This window comes from Rhopalosiphum padi, chromosome 4 (genome assembly GCF_020882245.1).
Source record: "Rhopalosiphum padi isolate XX-2018 chromosome 4, ASM2088224v1, whole genome shotgun sequence".
Classification (NCBI taxonomy): Eukaryota; Metazoa; Arthropoda; class Insecta; order Hemiptera; family Aphididae; genus Rhopalosiphum; species Rhopalosiphum padi.
In genome coordinates this window covers 6,387,252-6,404,777 of record NC_083600.1, presented here as the reverse complement: position 1 = coordinate 6,404,777, position 17,526 = coordinate 6,387,252, and the positions used below count along the sequence as shown (strand labels likewise).

The following is a 17,526-nucleotide window of genomic DNA, read 5'->3' as shown; positions in this document are numbered from 1 at the left end:
CGTGCTCGGGACTGTGAGTGTCGCGGGGTCCGGAGATCGTCGTGCAGTCCCGTACACCCCGTCGTCCGCGGCCAGTGCGCCGTTATCACGGACCGAGTGAGTCTTTTGTTTTTCAAATCTCACAAAAGACGCGTTATCATGTTTTGATATTACAATTTATAATAATAACAATACGTCGATATCGAGTGTACATTTGTAAATTGTTGTTGTGAATTTGTGATATTATTTTATTCTACTATACAGTATACTACTGTTTTTGTGCGTAAGAAATATATTTTTTTTTCGCCCGCGAATAGGATCTTTTTCTGAACTGACCGAGAATCGAAACTCGACTACGACGATCGATTTTTTAAACGTATCTCGCACGAAACCCACTTACGGTTACGGAAATAACTCTGTCGATTCTGGTCCCGTCTTGAAAACGTGTCGTCGCCATCGGTTTCGTCCACAACAAAAACGAGACTCGTCAACAGTACGTTTCGTTTTCTCCTCTACGTGTTCGTGAGATAGGACCCGTCGTCAACAATGATCGAATCCATTATTGTACCTGTGCTGTGATTATGAAGTACACCGAGAGGATCTAAAATGAACGTTCCATACATCAATGACACTTTTAACATTAATGGTAGGTGTACTTTCTAAGTTTGCCAAATACTATAACAGGCTACAGATCTGTCATTTGTGTGAATGGGTGTGCAAAGTATTCACAGACAATTGGTCAATAAATACAAATATTTTTTAACCGATGTCTTAATATAATCTTAGTATTATAGTTTGTATTGTTATTTCATTATAATTTAATATAACACAGGTTAGGATTGGTTATAGGTTAGTTGATTTATTTTTTATGAAAAATTATAAGTATGTTTCAAGTGCCTTTAAAGTGTAAACACTAAACATAATAAGTAAATACAATATAAGTGTCGTAGGACTAATTTTATACTTTGGAGAACTTAATTCTCCAGTAGCTCTATTAATGTGATTTCCGATGATAATATTAATAAAATATTTATCACACATATTGTACGTAAATTAACTAGCAAAATATAAAAATTATAGTTTAGTAAAATCATATTTTATATCTACCAAAACTCATACAATTGGTAATAATAATAGTAGGTCATATGCCATAGCTTTCTAAAATTGTACATTTTAATACATTTGATAACACAATGACACTATATTAAAGGCAATACATAATTAAATCAATCAAACAATAGAAATTTCAAATGCAAGGATTTTGTACATCTCCATATACATACAAATATGATGCTCATCTATTTTAAATGCGATACCATATCTCTACACACTTAAAATTATTCATACCATAACTGAACTTTTAACATAGTGCTAAATATAAATTAATTTAAATTTCAATCATATGATTTATGCTAGTTAAAATATGATAGCTTTAATTAACTTTTATTATTATTCAAAAAATTGTTTTTAATTTTAATTATACTCATTCGTGTTTTGATTCTATATTTTAACACATCAGATATACAATTTATTTAATAATAGAGTATTATCAATACAATTATTATACAATCAAGATAAAAATTATAACCCAAGTTTTAATATTGATTAATATTTATATATGTTTTAAAGAAAAAATTCCATTATTATAAATTTGGAAAGAAAATTTTTAAATTTTTATATATATATATTTTTAACAATTTTAAATTAAATTAATATTTACATAAGTAATAATACTTGAATGAAAAATAACCGTGAATGATTGTACTTAATAATTTATTTTTTTTTTATTTTAGAACTTTCAACAGATCAACAAAAATTGTTAATCGAAATTAGACGTCGTAAAGCAGAATTATTACTTGAAATACAAGTTAGTATATTATTGTAATATTATTGTATGTTATTTATATCTTTCATATTATATGTTATATTGAAATGTTAATTAATGTTGAAAAAATGTATATTAAACAAAATTGTACCTATAAACAATTAAATAAGTTGGTGTAATTTATTTAACTTAAAAAATGATACTGAAATCAATTTAAATATTTAAATTATTTAGAAGAAAACAATTATACCTAATGGCTAATTGGAAGGATTAATATTTAATTAGTTTAGTATTATTATTTCATTAACTTGTAATAGTTTCTATGAAATTAAATGTTCATTTATTGATCTATCATACAGGTTATTTTGTTCATTACTATAACTAATACAAAATATTTTTTTTATTTGATGATTAGGTTATGAATATTTTCCAATTGTATTACGTTTGATTTTATTAACTATGTATCAAATTGAATAATAAATATTGAATTAAAAAAAAATAGTTTTGTATTTAAAGTACATACTATATTTAACTAATTTATAAAATAGAAAGCCATTTAAGATACATTTCAAAATGCAAATATTTTACTTATCAACACTTAAAAATAAAAACCAAAAATTAAAAAGTACTCCTTAAAAGGTTTACAAAATTTGAATTACAAATACCTTTACCTTAGATACAATTCAATACTTTTCAAAAATAAACAACAATTTTAATTTTAAATTATTATCATTTAGTTATAAGTACCTACTATTAAGTAATCTTTAACAAATACTCACATTTTAAATTAATGCGTGGCATGTTTTATCACATGGATTAATCTAATTTCATATTAGTACTTGAACAAATAGATAAACTTGCAAAACAAATTTTTTGTTGTTGAAAATGTACATTATTAATTTAGACTATATTATAAACTTGTTATGTTATCTTATACCATATCTGTGTATTATGTCTTACTACAATATTAATTATTAATTTATTGAACATTCCTAAAAAAATTATTTGCATACTTAATTTTGACAGTTTTCAGATGACGTATGAAAGCTCTTTTATTTTATTAATATTGTGTTTTCATATATTATTCATTTTTAATTGTTTCAATTTAACATTTTTTGTGTAAATCTTTATTAATGGAAATTAATACTATGTTCAATATAAATTGTATAACTATTCTTAATATTTTATTTTATTTTTTTAGCAATTGAAAGATGAGTTATCCGAAGTTGTTAGTGAAATGGAAAACATGGATTCCAATGACGATAGGTAATTATTCATTTTATTAATTTACCTTAAATATATATTATATAATATATTAATTTATAATAAATACTATATTTTCTCTGTTTTAGTAAAAATCAAACCAAAGCTAAACAAATATCGATTGGTCGTAAAAAATTCAATATGGACCCAAAGAAAGGAATTGAATTTCTTGTTGAACATGGTCTACTAAATCACAATGAAGCTGATGTTGCTGCTTTCCTCTATAAAGGAGAAGGATTAAATAAAACTGCAATTGGCGATTATTTGGGAGAACGAAATGATTTTAACGAAAGAGTTCTACGAGAGTTTGTTTCTCTACATGATTTTACTGATCTCATATTGGTCCAAGCTCTAAGGTATATAATTAAATTATTCCCTAGAAATCAATAATAATGAAGTTCCCAGTAAATAGTGCTTATATATGATATTAAAAATCAAATATTTTCATGTTTCTGTAATTATATGATTATAAAATAATTTGGTTTGTTCATAGAATGGCATTCATGTATAATATTTTTTATTAACTTTTGTCGTGAATATTTTTTACTAAATATTTGAAATATAGAAAAAATATACTTAATATAGGCAGCAGTTACCAAACTTTTTTTCCGTGGTACCTTATTAGACCAAATTCAGTCGTGGTGCCCCGCTGTAAATTCCATGAAAAACAGAACTAAAGAATACTCATTGATAACGATAAATTATTTATTATGAGCCATAGACCATGGACCCTATATCATAGGGTGATACTAAATTATATTAAAGTAGTGGTTATTTCTTTTATTAGATGCTGAAACAACAATATCAACTTTCCAATCAACTTCTTTAAAAAAAAAAAAACATTATAATTACTTTTCTTCTATATTCATAATAATATAAAATATATAATTAGATAAAATAAATTTAATTTAATGGAAACTATTAATTTGTAAACAAAAACTTCTTTAAATATTATTTAATTATAACTAATTACTGTTTAACTTTAACATAAAATTCATTAACTGTGGTTAGTTTAAGACTGTATGAGTATGATTTAATTTATATTAATTTAAATAGACTGCTGATTATTTAATAAACAATGTTCTATTTTTTTTAAGACAATTTCTATGGAGCTTTAGACTTCCAGGCGAAGCACAAAAAATTGATAGAATGATGGAGTGTTTTGCAGAAAGATATTGTCAATTAAACCCAAATATTTTTACCAATACAGGTAAATTACTTCGAAATTGTATTATTTATAATATTATTTAATTTATTATTTTTGTAGATACTTGTTATGTTTTGTCATTTGCTATTATTATGTTAAACACAAGTCTTCATAACCCTAGTGTCAAAGATAAACCATCAGTTGAACAATTTATACAAATGAATCGTGGTATCAACAATGGTGGAGATTTACCTCGAGAACTTTTAATTGTGAGTTCAAAAATTTATTTTCGAGACTTACATATGTATTTTTTAATTTTTTTAATTTTTTGTTCTTTAAGAGTTTATATGATAGCATAAAAACAGAACCTTTTAAAATTCCTGAAGATGATGGTAATGACTTAATGCATACATTCTTCAACCCAGACAAAGAAGGATGGCTATGGAAACAAGGTATATATATATTACATTATTTTAATTTCTTACATTTTTGTTAAAATTTTAAATTTCTAGGTGGTCGTTATAAAAGTTGGAAGCGTCGTTGGTTCATTTTAAATGATAATTGTCTATATTATTTTGAATATACAACTGACAAGGAACCTAGAGGAATAATTCCACTTGAAAATATTGAAGTACGAGAAGTATCTGATCGCCATAAACCACATTGTTTTGAATTGTATGCAGCTCCTGGAACTACAGACTTCATTAAAGCTTGTAAAACAGATAGTGAAGGAAAAGTTGTAGAAGGTGAGAATAATTATAAATTAATAATTAATTATTATTCCACTATTAGTAATTGTTAAGTTTTCTAATTTAAAAGAATCAATCTCTTAGAATTTGATATGTTTATAAATCAAACTGAAAATTAACATAGTTAAACCATAGACAAATATTGAAGTATAAAATGGGTTATAGTATTAATAATAATTAATAACTTAAGCATTAAAGCACTATGAATTTTTAATAGGTGAGACTCTTAAAATTAATACTTGATAATGAATTAAATATATATATGTAATGAATGATTGTTTGGTTAAAAATATTTATAATTCTGATTTATAATGTTTATTTGCTACCAATATAAAATATCATTAGTATTAAATAAATGTTATTTTAATTAAAATTATGAAATTGTATTATTGATAATTTTACAAACAAAAATTAAATATTGTTAATTATATTAATTGACTGAAATATTGTATTTTAGGTAAGCATACTGTTTATAGAATGTCAGCAGCTACTGCAGAAGAAAAAGATGAGTGGACAAAATGCCTTAAGTAAGTTTTAAAGAAAACATTTTTAATAGTGGTTAGGGTAAATTAAGTTAGTGTCGCTGTTTTAAATATAGGGACATAATTTTTTTAATAGATGTAGAAATTTATTTAGAAGGCTATCAGTAAACCATAAATTTATTTTGGTATACAATTTATCAACATTAATCATTAATTTTAAAATATTCCTAATTATTTGTAATATCTAATTTGTAAGTAGTGGCAAAGAAAATACATATACTCATCACATGCAAATGAGATATTTGTGTAGCTCTTTATGTTGTTAATAATCATTATAATCTACTATGACTCATATTTTTGACTCAGCATTCAGTTTATTCTTTAAACCAAGATATAATCTTAAGAGTATGTATTACTAGTACATTATTTATTTATTTTCTTTCTATAAACTATGGAAAAATGTACAATTTTAATAAATGCTCTTAACTAACATTACAATTTAAAAAAAATTATAAAAAGAATTAGATGCCTTAGATAATATTTTTACCATAAATGTGATAGATTAATTTACATTAATATTAAACCTAATAACACAAAATTTTATCTGCTCAACATAAATTGTCTGTTTAGTGAGGGATAGAAATCAAATTATTTGCTAACAAATACATCCTCTTAAACTAAATCCCCATTGCAGTATGTTGTGTTGTATACACTGAATAGTTAATGTATTTTTAACTGTATATTATGAGTATTTATGACATAGTGTAGTATGAGTCCTTTATTCTGATTTATTTTCACTATTGTTGTGTGCCACTTATCATTTAAGAATTATTGTTAAATTAATTTCCAAGTGCATATTATATTTATTTTACTGGGAGTGCAGTATAATTGGATTTAATGAACTTTTTAATTAATTAAATTAACTTAAAAATATTTGTATTTTAACACCTTTAACAAATATATTCATTTAATACATTTTTTTTAATTACTTATTGCATCAAAATTAATAAAGGTTTTTATCACTTAACCTACACAATAATGATAAAATCATGATTCATCTCAATCAAAATTTATTACCATAATCATCACTATGTCAACATGTGTATGTGATTATTTTTAATAATTTATCATTACAATTTTCAGACAAAGTATTAGTCATAATCCTTTTTATGACATGTTAGCAGCACGTAAAAAGAAAGCACAAAAAAACAGTGTTCATGGTCGAAGCTAGCGTCATTTATTCGACTGTTTAAAACAGTATTTGGTAATTTATAATTATAAAATTATAAATATTATTCATTGTTAATTAAACATAAACTAATATTCTAGTCTTAAAATATATTTTTATTTTTAGTGTACTCTGATGTATTCGTATGGACACTTTAGATACTGGAAATCTAACAAAGAAGATCAATTAAACAAAACTTTCAAGTAAAATAATGATATTCAATCATTTATTTTTTGTATCATTTGGATCAAAATGAAATTAGTCTGATTGAACAATAATCAATATTTTTTATTGATTTGCACATTATTTTATTATGAATATAATTTTTTTTAATATACCTCCTGGCATCACCAAATTTATACTTTAAAAGCTATCATTTTCATAACTTTGTTTAAATTTATTTTATTATTATATATTCTGTTTATTATCACAATTTTATAGTTATTTTTATAATATATTATCTAGTCCCAACATTTTACATAATTATTGTTTTAAAACTTACTTTATGCATTGTTTTGGTGGAATTTTTGTAAATAATTTAAAAATAAGTATATTTGTTCATAAAATTAAATAAAAATAATAATTAAATTGTTGTTTATTTTGTCTAATAATGTTATTGATAAAAAAAAAAAAATGAAGATAATTTTATAACTAAAACATTACAAATATTTTATCATATTATTTATAATTATGTCAATTGTACCTTGTCATTGAATAGGTTACCTACTATGTAATGAATTTATGAAGACTTAAATTTTAATTCAATGGTGTTTCATTGTGTTTGAAAATTATTCTTGTAAGTTGCACTCATATTTAAAGGTATTTTTGTATATCTAGGTACCTAGTTAATAATAATAAAGGTATGTAATGAATAATGTTAAATCCTTAAAAATAATATTTTGATTTACTAGAAATTGTATACGTTTATGTAATTGTGTGTGTGATTATGCGATCATGTCCATATTGGGTCAGCGAAATACTGTGAAGATCTCGGTAATCTTAGAATTCTATATTTTAATAATAAATTAATACAAACATTATGAGAAAACATAATTGAATCAAATTATTAATTTATATAGTATATCTGCTGTAATCTAATGTTAGAAATCCTAGGGATTGCTGATACTTCCTCCAACTAGTTAAGTACATTTATGGTCATGGATAACATATTTACACAATAAAATACTTCACATATTCTCCAGTAAATAATGATATAAATATGTAATAATAGCTTAAACTGTTAAGTCATTACAAATGTGTATAATTCTACTATATTATTAATATAAAATAAGAAAGAATTAACCATAAACAACTCGCAAAGGAACCTTTTACTTCATTCACTCTTGTCCCTTGCAACCTAGTTTTTATCAATAATGCCTATATTTGCATTGATTAAATAATTGTATTCTTCTATTACTATATGTACACAAAAATTAAAATTGAACAAATCATTTTCTTCGCTTATTGATACTCCATTATGTGGAACATATTATTTATATTGTATGAGTAGCTCATATAAGCTAAAATATATCATAATTCATGATTCCTCTGAATGTAGACTGTAGCCATTTAAAAAAAAGGAATGTTACACATCACTGAATTATCAAAACATAGTAAGTAGGTATAATTATTTAAAAATTGAAATTCTAGGAGTATAATTTTTATATATTGGTACAAAATAATAAAATTACTAATTAACGACTGTTTAGATGAGGTTCTAAGTAGGTACATTCAAGCAATAAGAATCCTGTTATTATGCACATATTGTCATATATTACAAACCCATATAGGTAGCCAGGCAGGTACCTACCTACATTATCCCATAATACCATCATTATTCATTATAATTTATAACTGTTCAAAGTCGCAGTGTACGTCTCACTGTGCATTTCAATTAATTTCAAGTAACTAGTAGGTAAGTAGTGGCATTATATAGCCGTATAAATTCGAATATAGGAAAGTATGATTATCAATATTATTATAGTGTACCTACGTGCTACGTGCTACGTTCTAAGTATACTATTGGTTTAGGTTTAGGTATTATCTATATTTTATGACGACGACAATATTATTTCTATCTTGACACCTTCTCAGTCCTAGTCGATAACAATATAAAATTTTAATCGTACCTACACATAAAACATCACTTAGTATCTCCGTAACACACCGATAGGTATTTAAATACAGTTACAACAATTAGTAAGAAAATTGTAATTGAAAGAAGAGTTTCAAAAAAAAACTTATTGAATTTATTTTTTAAAATTTTTAAGATTAGACAGAATATTTTGATCATAATATTATGTTTTAAAACAGTATTCATAATAACAACTGAAAAAAAGAAAATGTTAAAATTGAATGGAAATCGATTAAATCAAACCAAATTAAGTTTTAAATTTCTCAAGAAATAATAATAATATAGCTGTTATAACATACCATGATTAATTAATTTATTATTCGATTAAAATATGGATAATTTTTAAACGTGCCTATAGATTCGTCAGTAAAAAATAATTTATCATCAAATATTGGATACTGCTCAAGTCTTTGTATAAGTATAGTATAGTAATTATAGTAGATACACAAAGCCTAACCATAAAATTGTTAATATTTCGTTGATTATTTCGGAAATATATCTACATTTCTAAGAATGTTAATTATGAAAACATCTGCATGTTTAATATTTGTCATAGATATTAGTATATTACGTAACTAAGGGTTAAAAATTAAAATTAAGTTTTTAATAAATTTAGAAAACCAATTAAATAACTCAATACTGTGCTACCTAATAGACATAATATATAGGTACGTGATATAGGTTGAATTTCATTAAATTTTAATTTTTTTTAACGGTTTTAAAAAATATGATTAAAAAAAGGCTATCTTAAAAATTTAAAAACTAAATTGCATATTATAATAATTATTATTGAAAAACAAAATTTTTAACTTACCTATGTCTATCAATTGAAATTTATAATATCGACATATAATAGTTAAACTGCAGTTAAGTATTTATATATATATGTCATATACTTACCAATAACCTACCTATAACCCAATGTCCCAATGGATACTCATAACACATGTTACAATTGTTACATGTACCTACAAAAAAATTGACAATTTAAAAATTTAAAATAGCCAATAGGTAAATAATATTTTTATTGACAAAAGACTATGAAGGAAATCCTTACTATCATGCAGTGGCGGAATTTGGTCATATTTTTAAGGGAGAATGAAATGTTTTTACATTTTACCTACCCCCCCCCCCCCCCAAAAAAAAAAAAAAAAAAAATAATTATATTTACCATAAACATCTTATTTCGGTGCAACAAATGTAGGTATGTATACATATATATGGCAAAGAAACAAATAATTACAAAATATTCAATAGTATTATTTATTGTTAATGTTAAAATCAGTAAATAAAATGTAGTTAACCAGTATTTAAAAAAAAAATGATCATGGGGGGGATGTAAACCAAAATCCCCTCGTAATTACGCCATTCCTTATTTTACTGTGCCCCCAACTGCATTAATATTAATTTATGATTGAGTGTCTGTCGCAACTGAGCATCTCGCAACTCGTCGTATTGCCTTGGCACTATATAAAATGTCATAAAAACATGATGAACATATTTGTAACATAACAATTAATGGTACAATTTATGATGAATTCTATAGGGATGAGGGATAATAATTGTCAATGATAATAATTAGTAAGTATACATATTGCACTAGCTACTAGAATGCACTATTTTATTATCGTGAATTGAGTCTATCCGACTATAGTTGGTAATAATAATCAGCTATTATGTACATATTATACACTGATGGGTAATGTACTTCGGACACCCAGGCCGCAGGGCCAGTAGCTGTGCACAATTGAATAGTAAGGTACTAAAGGTATATTGCCTATATTATTACATACAAATATACAATATATTAAATTGTAGATGCGTTTAGTAACATGGATACGCGATGTAGCGTTATCGTGTACCGAAAATATTTTGATATTTTTGCAATGAATGTCGATAACAAAAGTTTCCTTCGGTTATAATAACCCCTTAAGTTGTTTACATACCATTATACCAATCAAATAATACCACGAAAATACACATGGAATCACAAATCAAAATTCGATAAAATTTAAAATTATTTTGTGCTTAAAATTTCATATTATCTAAGATTTGAAAATTTAATACAAGGTTCATCGTAAGTTGTTACAAGAATTAAAAAATAAAGTGGACCTTTTATTTCACTCATATTTTTCTATGAGCGTCCTAAGATTTGACAAAATTGGAGGATATTTTCATGCGTAAAATAATGATTTCCTTATTTTATATAGTAATTTAAAAATAAAAAATATTCAAATAAATCGAAATGTTCACAAAATGTTTATATGTATATTATTGTATATTATTAGCACATTTACTATATACAGTATACACGTTACTTATACCATTTTCAAAATATTTTGAAATAAATACACCATTGACTGTTGTACCACTTGTACCTATCTATATATACGAATACGATTATACTACACGACTTATGTCTTTTATGAAACCTACTACCTACCTATAAATAACTGTAGACTAGTAGACATATAAATATGTATAATATATACAATGAGTACAGATAAATGTAAAAAAATACAAGTAGGTAGGTTTAACGTATAAGACATAGGCACTAAATAATAGTTATGTTCATCCTTTGTTTATTTAGACAAAGATTAGGTACCACTGTGCAGAAATAGACCGACCGACATGCACCGTATATGTTAGCCGATAGGTATTGACGTACGTATAGTAGTATGTATGTATAGCTGTTGCAGGCGCCGGTTGCACTTATATGTTTATACCTACTACATATAGTACATCATCTACATAATAATAAAATATATAGTACACATTTGAAACTATTTGATACCTATATCAGCTTATCCCACCGCTGTTTACTTCTGCCACTTATGAGTTCTGGAGTCTGGATTTCTGATCATGACCATAATAAATACCCAATTAGCAACAATTAATAATATTGCCTAATAGTATTATAAGTACGTCAATGCTAATAACACTAATATATAGGTATTTAATATCATAAATCATAATAATTTTATATTTACTTATACAAATAATAAAATTTACATTAGGTATTATATTAATCCAACTGTGGACTATGGCGCTTTCACGGAGGGGGGCAATGAGGCACCCTTGGGCTATGGTCTTTTTTTCCTTCAAATTTTCGTAATTTACATCACTACCTAGTAATTTGTGTATATATAATATACATTATGTGCCATATAATGTATCAAGTCCCCCCTATAAAATAATCTAGGAACGCCACTAATTGTAGATACAATATTATATGTGAATATGTCTATTTAGTTATAAATGTCTTAGTATATATTGCATTATAAAAATTGAGGATCATCATTCATCAACTATAAAATAAAAAAATAGTATAGTATTACGTCTTATAATTAAGCTGCAGGCTGCCAACCGCAGTAGCTGCAATTGGCGCCGTTCGACGATGAGTCGATTGCGCGGCGGTGGCAACGTTGTTTTTTTCGCGCTTTTCGATTTCATGTTTAAGCACATACACTCACACACACGGTGCGCGCTTGCCGCGATGCGCATCATTATGGGTATTATACGCGTATTATAAACGTATGTATGTGTGTGTGTGTGTGCGTACGCGTGTAAATGTACGGCCGAAGCCGAATCGACACTGACACGCCCTTTTCGGAATAGAAAAATCAATATATAGTCGTCCCCTCCTGCCGCTCCAAAACTATTGGCGATGATGGTAATATATTATTAAGTAAACATCCACGAACCACCTCTGCGCGTGACGACTGATGAGACGGTTTATCCGCGTACGCGGTATACCATACTATTATATTATAATACCTAAATAAAGTATTGTATATATATATTATACAGAGTAAATATATAATAATATATATATATATAGGTATTATATGTTATTTATTTTACTCTATATAGCCCATATATAGTCTATATGACATTATAGATAAATAATATTGATTGTACTGTATTATCACGATTTACAACGATAACGCTGAATAATGGCTATTGTAATAATTAGATAATCATGCATTATTTATATTATTTTTATTTTGATATTATTGGTATCTACCATCTATACTGAACGGTATAACCTGTTATGACTTATAGTTATGTGCAAGTGTCAAACAATATGTCAATATAAAGGCACAATATTTATGTTTTTTTTTATGATTTTAAAAATATACTAAACAAATAAATAGTAATAATAGATAAATTAAAATATAAAATATAAATACATATTGAATATAATAAATAAATAATAAATTGTTTTTTTTTATTATAATTTAACTAGCTATTTAAAGTCTAGCCATTTAATATATAATATTTTTTATTTTTTTTCTTAATTTATGATATTCATTCATAACAATCATAAATTCATAACTGAAATGACAGATAAAATGAAATTTGAAATAACAAGAGTGATTTACTTGTAGGCTCATTATAGATACTTACTACATTGTGAAAAAAATCGTTAAATTATTTAAATAACACGTTAAAAAAACATATAACTTTTAAATACAAACCCCACTCTCCCACCCCTCAGACAAAAAAAAAATGAAAAATCGGGTGACGATGTGACACTCAGGAGGGTATTTGGAATAACTCTGTGAAAAAAAAATTGGAAAAAAGTTAAATAGTGTACTATTACATTTCGTCACACAAAAAACACATAAGAAAAAAATTACTCCAGATACAAATAATAAACAATTTATGAATAATAATATATATCAAATAGAAATGTTTTTAATATAAAGAGTTTTCTCTTATAGTAATCATTATTAAACTTATAACGAAGCTTATCTGAAAAAATGGTTTTTAAATAAATGAAGTAAGTTTATTACATAATTTGGTATTAAATTCATTCAGTAAAGAATTATGGAATCTATAATAAGTTAATTATAATTGGACTTTATAACGTTAATTATGTGATGTTTTATGTTTATCATAATTTTTAAACAGTATTATTCATGAAAGAATAAAGATTGATAGGTATTGCTTAATATAGTTTTGCTAGGAATATTTATTGTTAATACTAAATTGTGCGTTATTATTATATTAAAATAATGGTTATATGTATTATGTATATATTTGTACAACATATACCTATATAAACACATACACAGTAGAGTAAAAAATGTATGATAATGATAATATATTATAATATATACGTATATCACTCTGCCACTCCCCACCATACAATACTGCTGCTTCTATATACGAGTACATCGTATATATATATGTTAGAAAAAGATCATGAGGACTTTTATAAAATATTAATATTTCTTGTTATTAAAATATGTTTATAGCTATACTACGGCTAGTTCTATTGTTATAACTATTTTATTATAACCTATAATAAAACTTATAATTTATAGGTACTATAACTATATAGTATTCAAGTTTGTTTTTTACGTTAGGTTATACATATATTATAATGTAGTCTACATGAAATATATGATAAAGCAATAATAACATACTTAATAAAATGCAGTATAGGTAGAAATTAAAATAAATAAATATTTATATATATGCCTATAGGTATAAAATAAAAAAGTATAAGATAACATAATACATAATTATATTTAAGTACATAAAATTATATAGGTATATTTATTAGTCAATTATTTCAATATAGATATTATACTAAATACATTATACATTATATAGACCCAAAGAGGCAATGGCCCATCATGATATGAATCAATAACCAATTTCATTTCATATATTCTATTTTTTATTATAATTATTAATTATCATTTTCAATTGTTTATATTGTTAAACATTTTAATAATTTATTCATTAATAAATTAAATTGTGTATAGTGTATTTGTGTATAAAATTACTATAATGACAGTGTTTCTTTTATGATGATGATAGTGTTTCAAAAAATAAAATAATTTTTTTTATGTAAGTTGGGATGGAGGCTTCTGTAATTTAATTTAATCATAATTTAATATTGTTATATGCATAGGCGCAATTCGGGTTTTAAATTTGGGGGGGGGCTATTATAATTTTCATGCTTGTACTATGTGTATGCTCCCTGAGATATATAAAGGTGGAAACTGGAAGAGGATATAAACAAACCATTTGGGAGAGGGGAGGGCTGTGTGAATGATTTTGAGGGGGCTTAGCCCGCTCCAAGCACCTCTCAAATTGCGCTTATGAGTTATGGTTATGTGTAAATGTTATATACTATATAAACAAAAGTCATACGTAAATAATGTATATGATATTAGAAGTTCCAAGGTGTTAATTTTTTTAAATGTTGGTAAAAGTATTTTTTTTTTCAAATTTTCATTATTAATTGTCGTAACATGATTATATTAGAGTATTAGATCATTATTGCCAGCATCAGTGGCGACCCAAGACACGGGTGAACCAGGCAGTCATCCCAGGGTGCCGGAAGCACATTTGAAGGTGTTCAACAAATTTTAAAACTTATTTTTTTTTATTTAATTAAAAATTTTTTTTAAAATAATAATACATTCATCTACAATAATAAATTGTGTACCTATATAACAATATAAAAATGTTATATAAACTATATTTTTAAGGGCACCTTTTAAAAATTTGCCGGAAGCACTATAATATCTCGGTCCGGCACTGGCCAGTACAATGCTAATAAGATACTACAATATATATGATGAGCAAGTATATAATACGACTTTGCTATGTTATATTATAAATAGGAATTAAAATTTAAAAAAAATGTTTTTTTATAAAATTATATATTAATAAATTTGCATTATATAATTATTTATAAATACTATAGGTGTAATAGGTATAACTTCTACAGGTTACAACCTACTGTACGATCTATATATGATATATATCACATGTAATATTATATTGTACCAAGTGTCTAAGACCCAGCCCCTAAAATATTCAAATTTTCGTACTACACACATGGTCCCAAATCTAAATAAAAAAAAATCAATGTTCAAAAAATTATAACACTTATGCTTATGGACTTCTTTCTTCAACCAATAACACTTAATATAATTTAAATAACAACATAATATATAAATATTAAATATATTATTTCGTTGCTGTGAATAAAATAAAATAATTATTGATATATTTTGGTTTCTTTGACGTTTAGCTTCGGGAAAAACACCTTCATAGTACTTTTGTTGTGTGACCTTGGTATGTTTTTTGGTATGTCTATCTTTTTTATTTAACTATACTGATACAGCTGGTTGTGGATTGAAATAATTGACAGTAACCATATTAAATCGAATATAAAGTGAGTTTTTAATGGTTTCTAGTGATAAAGAACTTCTTCTCGAGGTTCACTATCGACCTAGCTGATAAAAATAAAAATAGCTACTCTCAATAACAATGAATAATAATAACCAATAAGTAACAAAAGTTATTGTTTACTATGTAGTATGCACTGTGACACTGTGTGTCTGTGTTCTGTATAGAATATAGATAGTTATTAAAATTTAGTTTGACTAAAAGTAAAAGCCATTAAAATGTGAAGCTATAAAATTAAACCTTTAACCTATTATTTTGGAGGTATAATTTGAATAACACACTTTTAAATTTCGTACTTCACACTTCACTTTTCGTACTACACAGAGTGTGTCGTACTACTCGTACTACAGTACTACACACAATATTAGGGACTGCAGTAAGACCTAAATATAATATATCTTGCCGTCATTAAGAAGAATCGAATTTCTTATCATTACAATGCGGAAGACCGGTAATATATATGTATAGATACACTGATACATAAATAAAATATATTAAATTTATAATTTTTTTAAACTAAATATTTTTTTTAAATATTATACCCGGGTCATTTTAATATTTATGAACAATTTAACAATGTCATATAATAATTAATAAATATCTAAGGTTTAAACTCTACACTCTACCTACTGTAGATAATTTGTAGATTAATTAATAAATTAGTAGAATGTAAATAGATAGGTACATAGAAAATAACACGAGTGTCAAATGTCAATTATATAGTCTAATGTGGTGAGTGAATATGATCTATACTTCATAATAATATGATATATTTCATATATTGATATGCTGGTCGAGAACAATACTTTATTAGTTTCAGTGAATATATAGGTATTACAGAAAATGTATTATGTTTGTAAATACTAAATTACATTATATAGCCAATTGGCCATTGGTAATAAATATTAAATAAAAACACTAATAACAGTAATAACTAATAATAGTACCTATATAATATATCCATTTAAGTTTAAATATTTGTTTATTTTGATTTCATATTATTAATATTATTCATCTGTGATCTCTACAAGCATTCAATGTAAATAAATAATAGTTAATAGGTAGTAATAGCGTAGGTAAACTGTCATATTATATAGGGAGCCAGGTAAACGTATAATTGTTTAAATATAATATTCTAGACTCGAAAGGTGATGACAAAATACAGATTTTAACTGTTGATGAATAACAATGATGAACGTGGTTTGACGATGTAAAAATCACCTTATGTCAGTTGTTGTACATAAAAAATAGTGAAAAATGTGTAATAATAATAACAGTAACATATTATATAGGTATTGTGATGCTGCATAAACGTAAAAAAACCGAAAGTCTTTTATAATAGTCAACAGACGTAACGGCGACGGCCACCCTCGCCCCCCACCCGTGGTATTATTTACACCCACTGCTGAAGCGGAGTAGGCAGCCATAGTAGAGAGTAGAGTGCGTTAGTGCGCATGCAAGGAGTTGCGCGGCGGCTGTCGGTTATCTAACCTCCCAGGCA

The 17,526-nt window shown here is 25.4% G+C and overlaps 1 protein-coding gene across 2 annotated transcripts; it reads left to right on the top strand.

Moving 5' to 3' along the window:
- The first annotated feature begins 65 nt into the window (after positions 1-65).
- LOC132929945 (cytohesin-1) lies at positions 66-7,271 on the top strand. Of its 2 annotated transcripts, XM_060995590.1 has the most exons (11): positions 66-625; positions 1,773-1,846; positions 3,006-3,070; positions 3,157-3,423; positions 4,165-4,277; positions 4,335-4,483; positions 4,555-4,666; positions 4,727-4,960; positions 5,421-5,490; positions 6,589-6,709; positions 6,800-7,271. In XM_060995590.1, exons 1-10 carry the CDS (start codon positions 586-588, stop codon positions 6,674-6,676), a joined length of 1,212 nt encoding a protein of 403 aa, XP_060851573.1. In that variant the 5' UTR covers positions 66-585; the 3' UTR covers positions 6,677-6,709; positions 6,800-7,271. The 2 variants fall into 2 exon arrangements, with proteins under 2 accessions (XP_060851573.1, XP_060851574.1); XM_060995591.1 differs by lacking the exons at positions 66-625; positions 1,773-1,846 and adding an exon at positions 2,709-2,842.
- Positions 7,272-17,526: the final 10,255 nt, after the last annotated feature.